This window comes from Mastacembelus armatus, chromosome 21, assembly GCF_900324485.2.
Source record: "Mastacembelus armatus chromosome 21, fMasArm1.2, whole genome shotgun sequence".
NCBI lineage: Eukaryota > Metazoa > Chordata > Actinopteri > Synbranchiformes > Mastacembelidae > Mastacembelus > Mastacembelus armatus.
In genome coordinates this window covers 12,338,795-12,352,284 of record NC_046653.1, presented here as the reverse complement: position 1 = coordinate 12,352,284, position 13,490 = coordinate 12,338,795, and the positions used below count along the sequence as shown (strand labels likewise).

General features: G+C 39.3%; 1 protein-coding gene across 1 annotated transcript in view; it reads left to right on the top strand.

Annotated features, from left to right (window-relative positions):
• Window positions 1–12,537, top strand: part of LOC113123412 (neuroligin-4, X-linked-like) — a 12,859-nt gene extending 322 nt beyond the window's left edge. The window contains exons 1-8 of the mRNA XM_026295449.1: window positions 1–168; window positions 741–893; window positions 4,433–4,618; window positions 5,180–5,630; window positions 5,903–6,116; window positions 6,773–6,897; window positions 10,207–10,816; window positions 11,879–12,537. The exon at window positions 1–168 is cut by the window's left edge and continues 322 nt beyond it. Of these exons, the coding sequence (XP_026151234.1) occupies window positions 1–168; window positions 741–893; window positions 4,433–4,618; window positions 5,180–5,630; window positions 5,903–6,116; window positions 6,773–6,897; window positions 10,207–10,816; window positions 11,879–12,286 (2,315 nt within the window). The 3' untranslated portion in view covers window positions 12,287–12,537. The remainder of the gene's footprint in view (window positions 169–740; window positions 894–4,432; window positions 4,619–5,179; window positions 5,631–5,902; window positions 6,117–6,772; window positions 6,898–10,206; window positions 10,817–11,878) is intronic.
• Window positions 12,538–13,490: the final 953 nt, after the last annotated feature.

Sequence of the window (13,490 nt, the reverse complement as noted above, 5' to 3'; positions counted from 1 at the left end):
ATGTGACACAGTTTGCTCCCGTGTGCCCGCAGTCACTGGATGAGAGGAGCATGCTTGGAGATATGATGCCGTCCTGGCTCACTGCTAACCTGGATATAGCGGCGACGTACCTCACTCACCAGAGTGAGGATTGTCTCTACCTCAATATTTACGTGCCCACTGAGGAAGGTGAGTGAACATATACACGTTTAATTTTAGGTTTTTATGCTTAAGCTCATTATGGCCTAAACAAAGTGCTGATGGCTAATCAGAGTGGTACTTGCAGGCTATGACAAATTAATGAAACATGAAAGTGTCCTGTCAGGGCACAGACATACCCTTGTTAAATAAATAAATAAATAAAGGTTTTTGTTAAATAAAATTGGGGACCCCCACCCACCTTTCCATCCACCCCCTGTGCATGCCACTGGTTGAACCAACACTTAATATGCAGACACCTGCGTCAGTCGCCAAGGGGTTTATGCCTTTACTTGTAGAGGAAAGTGGGAAGGACACAGACTCACTCATGCATACATATTGGTTCATACACATGCATGTGACCCTACACATATACACAAACACACATACACACAGTGCCAGATATAAATGCTCCACAGCCTGCCCTATCTATCTATCTATCTATCTATCTATCTATCTATCTATCTATCTATCTATCTATCTATCTATCTATCTATCTATCTATCTATCTATCTATCTATCTATCTATCTATCTATCTATCTATCTTCTCTCTCTTTCCCAGACATTCATGAGGAGGGGGGCCAGCGACCAGTGATGGTCTACATCCATGGTGGTTCGTATACAGAAGGCACTGGTAACATGATGGATGGCAGTGTGCTGGCAAGCTACGGCAATGTCATTGTCATAACCCTCAACTATCGTCTAGGAGTATTGGGTAAAAAAGCATATTTTCTATATATAATATAACTTTTGCATGTGGGTAATTTGCTCAAGACCTATGCACCTTTTGGTGCTATGAGTGTATAGGGATAATATTGATGTATCCATATTTCAGAACAAAATCTCATACCATTAGCTTTACCATTACTGTTAAAGTGCACTTCTGGATTGTATAATTAAATCATTTTTATTCTTTTATTTTATTCTGACTTTGAACTTAATTCACTATAGACATACATAGGTTTGTGTACTATTTTGGATGACTTTTGTTGCCTTGATTTGAGAGCCCAAAAGAGGGCAAGTAGGAAATAGTCCACAGTAAAACAAGCCATATTTAAAATGGTTGTAGTTATGCTTCAACTGCACACTTCCCCCTTTGTGCAAGAACAGTAGCAGTACAATTACTACCATGGTGCTCCGGGTATCTTGATATAATCACTGTGATATTATGTGCCTACTATATAGTAATTTACTTAATGAAGGGAGCTGGACTAAAGGGCGATGAGTGGATAATAATTTGATATGCAATGTACACATTTCACTTGGTTTTAATTTGGGAAGTTAAAAGTTTAATAAGCAATGGAATATATGGATTGGATAGAATATTATAGAAAGTGGTACTGTCTGGGACGGAAGTGTAGTATATGACAGTAGACAGTCACTGAATCTGGACAAAAACAATAAAAAAATGGCTAAACAGAGCTCAAATATTCAAACTCTAGTAATGTTTACATATGAGAACTTCTACCCACAAAAATGTAAATCTCAACATTAAAAACAAATACAGGTTTTAATATAAAATTTTGTTACATAATATACATAAAATTTCATTTTACTTCAGGTTGTGATTTTTCTATTGGATGGTATATATTTGTTATTAAAGTGCTCTGAATTATTAGAGCATTGATCCTGATTTATAAATGTAATTTCGTCTTACTAAAAATTACCTAATTCTTGTGGTTCCTTACAATTAATGTTATAGTTTGTGGCTCTGGTGTATTTTTTGTTATTACCTGAATCTTTGAGGATATTACCATTTTGATTACTGTACATAAAATGAGATGTTATTTTCATGTCTCAACATAACACTTTATTTTTGTGTACAAATTTATATTATATTCACCATCTGGATTGTTTAATTCTTTGACAAGCTATAAAATTGGAAAACCATTAGTGAGTTTTTATCCTGGGCATGTGTTTCTTTTGTTTTTACTGAAAACATGTTCCGTATGGGTGTCCCTAGTGGAAAAAAAAAACTCCCTGAAGCCAGTTTTTTTTTTTTCCCACTACTAGCATTGACTCAAATCTGATCCTTTTTACCTCCATGACTTTCTGACTCATTGCTCTCTGAACGGGGAAAATCAAATTCCCTGTGGTTTTGCTAATTTTAGAAAGCTGTACAACAGTCACAGGCTGAATAAATAGAATATGTTAGAGTCCTGGAATTTAAGCTTTTTGTGGCTCTGATTATAAAGACTAAAAAAAACCTGGACACGGGCATAGTAGAGTTAAAAAGATACTATAAAGGTATCATTTACTGTACCACACTGAGGGCATGAGTACTGAATGTGAGCACAGTATGTCTTCATACTAATGATGTTAAGTCAGATGCACGAGAAGCAGATCATTCCGCTGGCTTAGTTAAATCACACCCTCACTGTAATTAATTGGTTCCCTATATTTAATAATTCATATGAAGAATCACTATAATGTGTCAGCATGTTAACAAAATGTGTGCATAAACTTATAATTAGTTATTTGATTAGATTTTTTTTATATAACTGTATTAAAAATAATTTTACCCACAGGCCATAGTCACTTTAATCTACTTGATTATAATTATTGATGTGAGATGAAGTAAGTGATATTTTATTGTTAAAGGTATGTACTTCTGGATTTTAGATTTACATTTCATATAGATTAAGATTATGACTAGATGTAGGTGATCAAAATGTACTTAATTTTAAGATCTCTTAAGAACTCTACTTTCTCTTTAAATTATTTAGTGTTGTCATTTTATTTTCTGACTGGTGACCTGTCCAGGGTGTACCCCTGCCTTCCACCCCAAAGGGAGCTGGAATAGGCTCCAGCAGCTCCCCATGACCCTGGTTAAGGAATAAGCGGGTATAGATAATGGATGGATGAATGGATTTTATTTTTTCATTTTAGCACATTTTATAGATTATGTGTCTGCACATAGCATGTTAATATTGTATAGATGATATTTCTCTACTTTTGTGTTATTCTTTAATTAGACAGAGAGTGTTTTTCAAACCGGACTGCAAGTAGAGCTAAATACATGTTAAAAGTTTAAAATGTCCAGCAACAAAGAAATATTGATTTAACTTTATGAGATTCATGCTTTTTTTCATTTTTCAGAAGCTTTCAAGGCTTTCATTAGATATTTATTTTAATAGATGGCATAAATCTCCATCTGCTTGGTGGGTGAAACAAAAATCTATTTAATTCTGACCTTGGGGAAAAGCTCGTTGCCAGAGCTTTAATCACCATACTGATCCAAACAAAGCCAATCCTACATGCTTCATTTTGTCTTCATCTCCATCCTCTGTGTACACCACCTCCTATACGATCATCATCGCCATCATCATCATCATCCATCATCACAAGTTGCAGTGGCTTCCTCTTCTTCATCCTCCGTCGTCATAAGTTGGATGCATGAGGTGAGCCCATTTATGCAAAAGAATGTACAATTACACAGAATTATTTTTGGTTAATTGGAGCATGTTTCTGTGGAAAACAGAAGAATAAACTGAATGACTGATCCTGCTCTTACAGTATGAAAGCTCATTATACAGTTCCTGTGAAAACTGAAGCTCTTATTATGATTAAATTAATATAATAATCTTATAATTTCTTTTTTGCATGAGAGAAATTTCTGAAAAAATGCGTATAAGAATTGAAACATACTTTAACAAAATTGCTGTTCTTGCTCATTATGCTCTCACATGTTCAGTGCCAGTGCTTGAGGTTCAGAGAAATGAGCTTCTGCAGGAATGTGATATACAGTAGTGGAGTGAGCCATTAGGATCCTTTGTGTTTACTTAATAATGTCAGCAGTAAAGGGAAAAAGGGAGCTGCAGATGGAACTGCATGTGTATGTAGGTTTATGTCTGTGTGTGTGTAAGTTGATATTCACTTGCATGAATATGGATGTAGCTTGCTGATTTGATTCAGTTTCCGAGGGATTGTAGGGGAGGCACATAATTCTTCATTAATTTTCTCTTTAAATGAATGATAAACAAGATTCGTGCATAATTGATCTTAACAGTGGGGATGCCATGATCTCATGTCTAACCAGTCACCTCCTGTGTCATCCAGTGTGCCTGTGCAGATCATGATTGTGTGCTCTCCTTAAAAAGTCAGCAGAAATATATTCTTTTGATACATTTTTACAGAGTTTGCTCAATTGTCTATAAAGCTTTTCAGTTTTGATTTCAAGGTTCATCTTTAAATTTATATGTGATATGTTCTGCCATATGTAATAAAAATATCACTCACTCTGCCTGCCTGTAGGGTTTCTTAGCACCGGTGACCAGGCCGCAAAAGGGAACTATGGCTTGCTGGATCAGATCCAGGCTCTGCGCTGGGTGAAGGAGAACATTGCAGCTTTCGGAGGAGACCCAAACAGGGTCACTGTTTTTGGATCTGGGGCTGGAGCCTCCTGTGTCAGCCTCCTCACCTTGTCTCACTACTCTGAGGGTAAGAGAAAATCAAGGCCAAAAACAAGTCTTTCCTCATTAATTTTATCCAGCTGACTGTATGTAGCAAAGCTGTAGGAAGGTTTTTACACTTTAAAATGCATCTAGAGTTAGGGATGACGGAATGGATCGCTGGTAGGTGGGTGGTTTGAAAGGTTTGACATTTAGACTTATGAAACTTTTCAAGGTCCCCAGTTGCCCGATATACCTTTCATTTACCGGTATAAATGCCTGAATAAACCTTTAAATTGTCTGAATAATACAGCCTCTCTATGACTCATATAGCTAAGAGCTGTCTTATTTAAAATAAGACCTTACCTACTTGAACCTGGGGCTCTGACCATGACCTGTTATCTTTTTTAATAATGCATATCATTGGTTTCCTGCTGTGTGAATGCTATTCTGTATGACTCTAAATGTATTATGTAGCCTAACCATCAAATTGTGCAGTCATATAGTTATGTATTCATGTATGCATGTGAGGATGCCTGTGCATCCATAAATTTATATGTGTGTGTATATCTGTCTCAGACACCTATTTTTATATTCATGTGTGTTTCAGACCTGTTCCACAGAGCCATCATCCAGAGTGGCAGCGCTTTAGCCAGTTGGGCTGTCAACTACCAACCCAGCAAGTACGCCCGACAGCTCGGTGAGAGGGTCGGCTGCGGTATCGATGACAGCAACCAACTGGTGGCCTGCCTGCAGGGCCGGAGTTACCGGGAACTTGTGGAGCAGAACATAACACCGGCCAAATATCACACAGCTTTTGCCCCGGTGATTGATGGTGATGTTATACCGGACGACCCCCAGATTCTGATGGAGCAGGGAGAGTTTCTGAACTATGACGTGATGCTGGGGGTTAATCAGGGTGAGGGCGTGAAGTTTGTGGAGGGCATTGTGGACTCAGAGGATGGTGTCACTGCTGAGGACTTTGACTTTGCTGTATCAGACTTTGTGGATAGTTTGTATGGATACCCAGAGGGCCGAGACACGCTGAGAGAGAGCATAAGGTGAGTGATGTCTCTAAATATCTTGGTGTATTTAAGGAGGAGTTCACCATTTTTGGAAATATACTAAATCACTTTCTGACTGAGAGTTAGATGAGAATTCATAACCTACATCGTCATACTGGGCTACAGTCAGGCGATGATTATTGTAGACAAGAATAAAGATTAGAAACAGGCAGAGCAACAAGCAGGGTTGTGGCATAAAGTAACAAAATCTTAATCTTACTTGAATGAGTAATTACATTAATGACTAATTTGGAATATATTTATTAAAGATTCATGTACACGGACTGGGCGGACAGAGAAAATGCTGAAACCCGAAGAAAGACTCTGGTAGCGCTATTTACAGACCACCAGTGGGTGGCTCCAGCAATTGCCACAGCCGACCTTCATGCTCAGTATGGGTCTCCCACTTACTTCTACTCCTTTTACCACCACTGCCAGAGTGACGCCACTCCACCCTGGGCTGACTCCGCGCATGGGGATGAGGTAAGATGATGTCACAGTGTTACTGTATATTGACATTAGTCTGTTAGATGTAGTAAAACAAATGTCTGTAAGCAGTGGTGCAAGGCCTGATATTATACCTCAGGTAGAGTAGTAAAAATATGAAGTTTCACAAAAGGTTGATTGGTTTGGGTGTGCAACTTAAAGTGGACGAAGGTGCAAATTAGAGGTGACTAATGGCTCAAAGATTTTTGAAATATTCATACAATAAATCAGGGCCTCTTGGTTTAGATTGCCCCTGCTTGACATTGACCTGCTTAATAAGCTGAATCAGACCATCCTCTGCAGAATAAAATATTCGAAATGCCCATGGAATGTATGGAATGTGTTCTTATGTGCCTGTATATTTACTGCTATGAAGATTATGTGTGTATCTGTAATTGGAATGACTTTCAGTCCAGATGATTGGAGATGACTTTTGAGACTGAAGATGAATCTGATGACCTGAGTTTAAGTTCACCACAGCTATGCACGAAGCAGCTTCTGTCTCTGTCTTTGCTGGGATGAGGTTAAATTTTGACCTGATTCCGTTATGGTTATGGTCACTGTCAGGAGGATCAGTGTAATCGCTTTACTCCAACAGTAAGCTGTTTTTCTAATGTGTGTGTGTGTGTGTGTGTGTGTTTGTATGTGTGTAGGTGCCCTATGTGTTTGGTGTACCCATGGTGGGACCCACTGATTTGTTCAACTGTAACTTCTCCAAGAACGACGTGATGCTGAGCGCAGTGGTCATGACTTACTGGACCAACTTTGCCAAGACTGGGTGAGCTATTAAAATGTGCACTGATGTGAGACATTGATTTCATTTTTTTTCCTTATACCTGACTATACAATTAAAGCATAATCAAAAAACAAGATAAATACAAATCGCAGCTTCAGCATGATTCAATTCTCCTTATTTTTGCCTTCTTAGACACAGAGATGTGTTTCTAATTTTCTGCTATTAATATCTAATCCCCACCCACATGTAAAAAAATAATCTCACAATGGTGAGCGAAAGCCAGGCTTGTTAATCACATTTTAAAATGTAAAAGAAAAATTCACAGCTGTCAATGGGAAATCAGTCGTTTTTCTTTGACTCTCTGCAGAGACAAGTGTTTGGCAGCAGAAAGTGTTGCTCTAACTGTGGACAGCTCACACTTGATTTTACAGGAACAAATTTCCTCCCAGCGAGAAATGAGCCAGCCAAGATTGAACTCTCTGGTGTCATCAGGAAAAACAGTTCTCAGTAGTTCATACCTTTTCTTCATGTTTGTTGGACGGCTATGTCAGGCAGAGTTTACACAGAGAGAGGACAATCGAAGATGCAGAACAGGGAGAGGACAGAAGGTTTTGATTACTGTAGCATCAAATGTATTTCCTGCAATTATGCTCATATGTATCTCTTTTGCCTTAGTTACAATACAGTTTGGGAAAAATAGGTTGCTGCCAATTAGGAGACGTGTGCAGCAGACACAGGAGCTGAAATCCATCTTTCTGTCAGGTTTTTCTACCAAAACATTTTAATAGCACAGAAAAACTGTTTTTGAGAAATATTAGGTTTCAACTGAGAGAAGCTGAATTTCAACGCAAAACAGTCATATTTTATCGCAACAAAAATAATGAGCTCACAGGCAAAGAATATGTGATTATAATGTCTTCATTTTTGGAAGCTCTTTGATGTCTGACAAGAAGACAAAACTTTAGATACACTAATGAAAGCAGCACTGCGGAGTAATTTTGGCATAGAGTGCCTACAGGTTCTCTGCCATGTCAACATCTTGACAAGGCCTTTTATTCTTTGGACCTTGGCAAAGAAAGTTATAGAAACCCTGCTCCTAAGAACGTCCTTGAGGAAAGCCAAAGTAATGTCCTAAAAGAAGAATGAACGGGTGGCTGCTACTCGCTAAATCTCTTCTCTTCTCTTCTCTTCTCTTCTCTTCTCTTCTCTTCTCTTCTCTTCTCTTCTCTTCTCTTCTCTTCTCTTCTCTTCTCTTCTCTTCTCTTCTCTTCTCTTCTCTTCTCTTCTCTCCATTCATGGTCAAATACCGGTGCAATAACATAGGGAGCTTATTCGATACGTTAAATTGTAATTAAAATGATAAAAATGATTTGTCAGTAGTTAACGAAACTTCTAGAGATTCACTTTATTAGAGTGAAAGTAAAACGATCTGCCAGAGAACAAAAATACAGTTGTGGAAAGAATTAAAACTTGTTAAAAAAAACTGACAATCCATACTGATAAGAGAACCTTTTATTTCTCTGCTCTGACATGATATACAAGATAAAAGTAACTGTTGAGGATGGGTCTGCTTTGTGCAGTGCCTGAAGTGAGTAATTGCCAGTAATTAATCCAATCGAGGCTCAGTCCATTGAGACCTCTTCACATCTGCAGTCTAGACCTTGATCTAAATCACCACAGAGCTTTGCTATCTTTCAACACACAGAATCAGGGCAGTGCTCTCACATACACTAAGCTGGCAGTTTATTAGGTACATCAAGCTAAAACCAATGGCCTCTTATACAAAGGTCCCCCCCTCATTTATTATTTATGAAAATACATAATAAACAGAAATAAGAGAAGCACATCCATGAAGGTCAACAGCATCACAAATGACACAAAATGATCACACAGATAAATTGACTGCTCTCCTTCATGATTGGAGGATTTATTAAATGGCATTAGTTAGACTGCATTAGTTTTAGAATGGGTTAGGTTTAGGTGTACCCAATAAACTGCCAACTGAGAGTATTTTGGCTGTGGTGTGAAACAACTGGTGCATTAAGGCAATCACGTCGCATCAAGTTAGTAGTTTCTGGCACATGGTCTGTTTTGTCATTGCCACCGCAGCGAGCCGCAGAGCAAAATCACCAAGGTGGGATATGAAGATTTCAGTCTGCACTTCAATTATCAATGGAGAACTTTCTCTGATGGAAGATTTCTCTCGGCTCAGAGCGCCTCAGATGGTGATGGAACTCTGCGACAGCTCAGTTTAACGGGGTGGATGTGATGCTCACTGATGTAGATTTTCTAAGGCTCTGTGTGGGCGTATAAATCCTCAGTTTGTGTGTGTTTGTGTATGCTGCCTGGTCTTCACGCTAGCTTTTTTTTTTTTTTTTTCACAATTCAGAAGGTGTTGATTGACAAGTGAGCACATAGTATGTAACTGGCAAGGCTGTGAAGATGTGCTGCTCTTTCATTTACAACATTTTAGCAGCTGCCACGAATAATTCGGTAATTCAACAAATAAATGTCTGTCTGTGCGTGTGTGTCAAAGAAATGACTTTCATCATATTTTAACTGTACACAGACACACATTCATCTCTAATGTAGATATCTGACAGTTTTATGTTTGATAGTGGGGTGTACCCTGCCTCTTGCCTAGCATCAGCCGGGACTGGCTCCAACCCCCATCCTCTCTGTGGACCTCTACAGGAGAAGCAGTATAGATAACGGATGGATGGATGGACATGTGAAGTGGGCTAAAATTGATGCCACTTGTTTTGCTTTGTACAAATATTTTTTGTCACTGGTTTGTCTTATGTTACTTGGATATCGATTAGAAAGATTCGTGCCAGGTCTTGTGAAACTGCTGGCCAGCGTGAGAGTAGCCAGCTGAGAAAAAGTCCTCAGTAGCTCTATTAGGAGTCTCTGATGTGAAAAACTGAAAAGCATGAAATATTGGTATTTGTACTTCCAATGAATTTTTTGTGGTTTATTTAATCCTTTGTTGATCATGCAGCATTGTAGTTATTAGCAGCTATGTCGCCACTTACTTGTCATATTGCATTATTATTTTTGGTGATTTGATTTTGATTTCCACACAGTGTTTTCATCTGTCAAGATGCTCAGGGTTGACAGGTATTTGCTGAGATAATATTGTTTATTACATATTTTTTTCCTCTGTGTCTTTTTGTGTATGGTTATTTGGCTGATAACAACCAGCTCAGAGAATTAGCACAAATTATTAATTTCTCTCATTTGTTACTGCTGAATTATAAAAAAACAAATAAAAAAAAAAAAAAACTAAACTTACATAACCACCAGCCCATCTACATGAATAATTAACAAATTTTGTTTCACTCTTTTCAGTGATCCAAACCAGCCGGTTCCTCAAGATACCAAGTTTATCCACACTAAACCTAATCGCTTTGAAGAAGTGGCATGGTCGAAGTATACCCCTAAAGAGCAGCTGTATCTTCATATCGGCCTCAAGCCCCGTGTCAGAGACCACTACCGGGCCACCAAAATCTCCTTTTGGCTCCAACTTGTCCCTCACCTGCACCATGTCAACGAACTCCTTCAGTCTGTGCCCTCCTTCACGCATAGTCCATCTCCACAGGATGACACCCCTTATTCTTACACTAAACGTCTATCCAAAGGTTGGCCTCCCAGCAGTACACGCCACCCGGGTTCACAAGGAGGAACTCCACAGCCTCCAGAGTCTGCTTTAGGCCAAGGTGGAGCAGAAAACGGGGTCCGTGTCCCTAATGAGGACTACTCCACTGAACTCTCTGTGACGATTGCTGTGGGAGCATCACTGTTGTTTCTTAACATCCTTGCCTTCGCAGCTCTGCTTTATAAAAAAGACAAGAGGCGTCTGGAGCACCGTAGGCCACGTCCTCTTCCTCCCCAGAGGCGAGACATCACACCTGCGGATGTCGCCGCCCACCTACAGGGGGAAGGACTGATGTCATTGCAGGTAAGTCCATTATGTTATGTACTCTGCATATGGTTGGGAAATGTGTTTTTTTCTTTTTTTACTATAGCTGAAGTCAGAGTAGTGCACGGAGGTGTCTATGTGCTGCTGCAGCCACATCATTTTGAGTTATCTTGACAACAGTTATGCTTAATGTTTAAGTAACATTCTGCCAGAGGCTGTTGTGTGTGACTGAATATGTGATCTGAATGAACTCCTTTCTCACCAGTGGAGCAGCTGCCATAGACCACCCTTGCAAAACACAGCCTGTCATCAGTAGACATTTTTACTGGGAGAATGTGTGTGTTTATGTTTGTATCTGTGCGCGTCTTTTGATGCATGTGCATGTGTGAGCTGTGTCCAATTGCCTGAATTGCTTCCAATTGCCTCCAATTCATCCTCAGACTATTTGGCCTCTCTTGAGCTCTCTTTGAAATCCCACACAGTGAATGCCAAATGTCAGAGCTCTTTTATAACTGAGAAATACTGTTAATTGCAAATTGAACTGCATTAGTGTGGTTCAACATTGCAGCTGCTTTTATGATTGTGTTTATTATAAATTATATTCCCTTTGATGTGGTGTTTTGTGCTAGAATGACATATGTCAATATTAATGAAAAAAACATTTTCATTAATATTATGATACTAATACCAGTCATATTGCCCAGGTATGGGGGATTTAATTAGTTGATAGATCAACTAGTCAATCAAGAGAAATGTAATTGGCAACTATTTTTTGGATTTATGTCATTTGTCAAATATAAATACAAGAAAACATTGTCACACTCTAACTTCTGTTTGGATTTTTCTATTTTATAACAACATAAATCAAATATCTTTGAAAACTGTCTAATTGGTTGGATGAAAATCTGAAAATGTCACCTTGGGCTGGACATTTTGAAGGGCAGTTTTCTGTGTTTTGAAAGTGTTTTAGTATAAAAGGATAAATCGATTACACAAGAAAAGCTCTAAATTGAATTATATATGGTTCTGCCTCTATCTGCCCTTGTTGCTTTCATCTGCTTGTCATTATCTCATGACTTTTGCAACCATTCAATTTTTTAGGTGAAGCAGCTGGAGTGTGATGCAGCCTCCGCAGATGAGCGGAACAACACTCACCACCACCACACTCTGGATACGCTGGACGCTCTGGACGGCTTGGACACCCAGGACATCTACAGCACACTGGACACCGTGCGTCTCACCTGCCCGCCTGATTACACCCTCACCTTGCGCCGCTCCCCTGATGACGTCCCCCTCATGACCTCTCTGACCCCAGGATCACTTCCCGTGACCCCTGGGTCACACCCTGTTACCCCGGCGACGCCAATGACCCCTATGACACCTGGATCAGTGGTGGGGATGAGGATGGGCCATCCTCACCAGGGATACACACACCATAGCCCATATAGTAATACACACTTGCCGCACACACACATCTCCACGCACACACACTCCACCACGCGTGTATAACCGCAGCAAGATACTCACACGTACAGGGACATAATTACAACGCACGCACTCACTAACACACACACCAACACATGCACACATAAAACAAAAGACTTAAATACCTCTACTAATTGCCCTGCAGGATTGTTACAGATGGGGTGACAGAAAGACATTTTCAGTAACAGGATGAAAAGACAGACAGCTGTGTGTTGCATGAACTGAAGACAAACTGGTTCCCAGGAGATGCAGTTCTATGCATCATTCGCTCATAACCTGGAACAAAATGAGCAAAGACATCCATCAAATGTCTCAAAACCTGCTTTGGATATTAAATCTTTAGCTTTTTCTACACCTGAGGAGGAAGAGGAGCACGATGGCATAAGGGCCAGTTATGGATCAGTCTACGTTTTCTACGTGCTGCACAGAGAAGCAGTGGCGAGAGTGAGCCGAGCAAATGCAGATGCGGAACTGAGCTAAGAAGTACCACACACAGACTGCTGATGTCAACTTGAACAACCTGTGAAATGTGAATGTAGCATTTTTTTTCCATTAAAAGATCAAAGGCCCTATCTGCCAAGGATCAGAGTAAGCTGAGGAGAAAAAAGAAAACAAATTTCAGCTAGAGATGGATGTTAAAACAGACAGGAAAGAAGAAGGGGGATTAAAAAACAACATTAGCTGAAGGAAAAGTTAGTAAAATGATGGGAAAGAGATTAAGATTTCATTGAGAGGGATTTAACGGCTATGAGAGCGAAAAAGGCGAAGTGAGATAGAGTGATATGGAAAACATGGGAATGGAGAGTGTGCCAACAGACAGAAATTAGCTTCAGAAAAAGAAAGGGCCTCTGAAGTGTTGCCAGACCTACTGAAGAAGCACTCTAACCAGCTATGTGTTAAACTCTTGTAAATAGAATGGAAAGATCCAGATGATATATTATGATTTATAGCATTTACCTGCTCTTGCATTAAAACATGACTTATTTAACCACATTATTGCTTTCATTTCAGATATAACTATATTATTGTATAGATGTCCTGAAGCAAGGCTGGTTGTCTTTCTATCACACCTACTGTAGTATGTACACAGTACCATAATTTAAAGGCTATATTTGCTATGCACAGTCATTTCAGTAATTCTTAACTATGTAAACATCTAGATACTTGTTTATTGGTATAGGACATCTGCACACCATGCTGTCTTTCGTTTGATCATTGGATGAGAAGT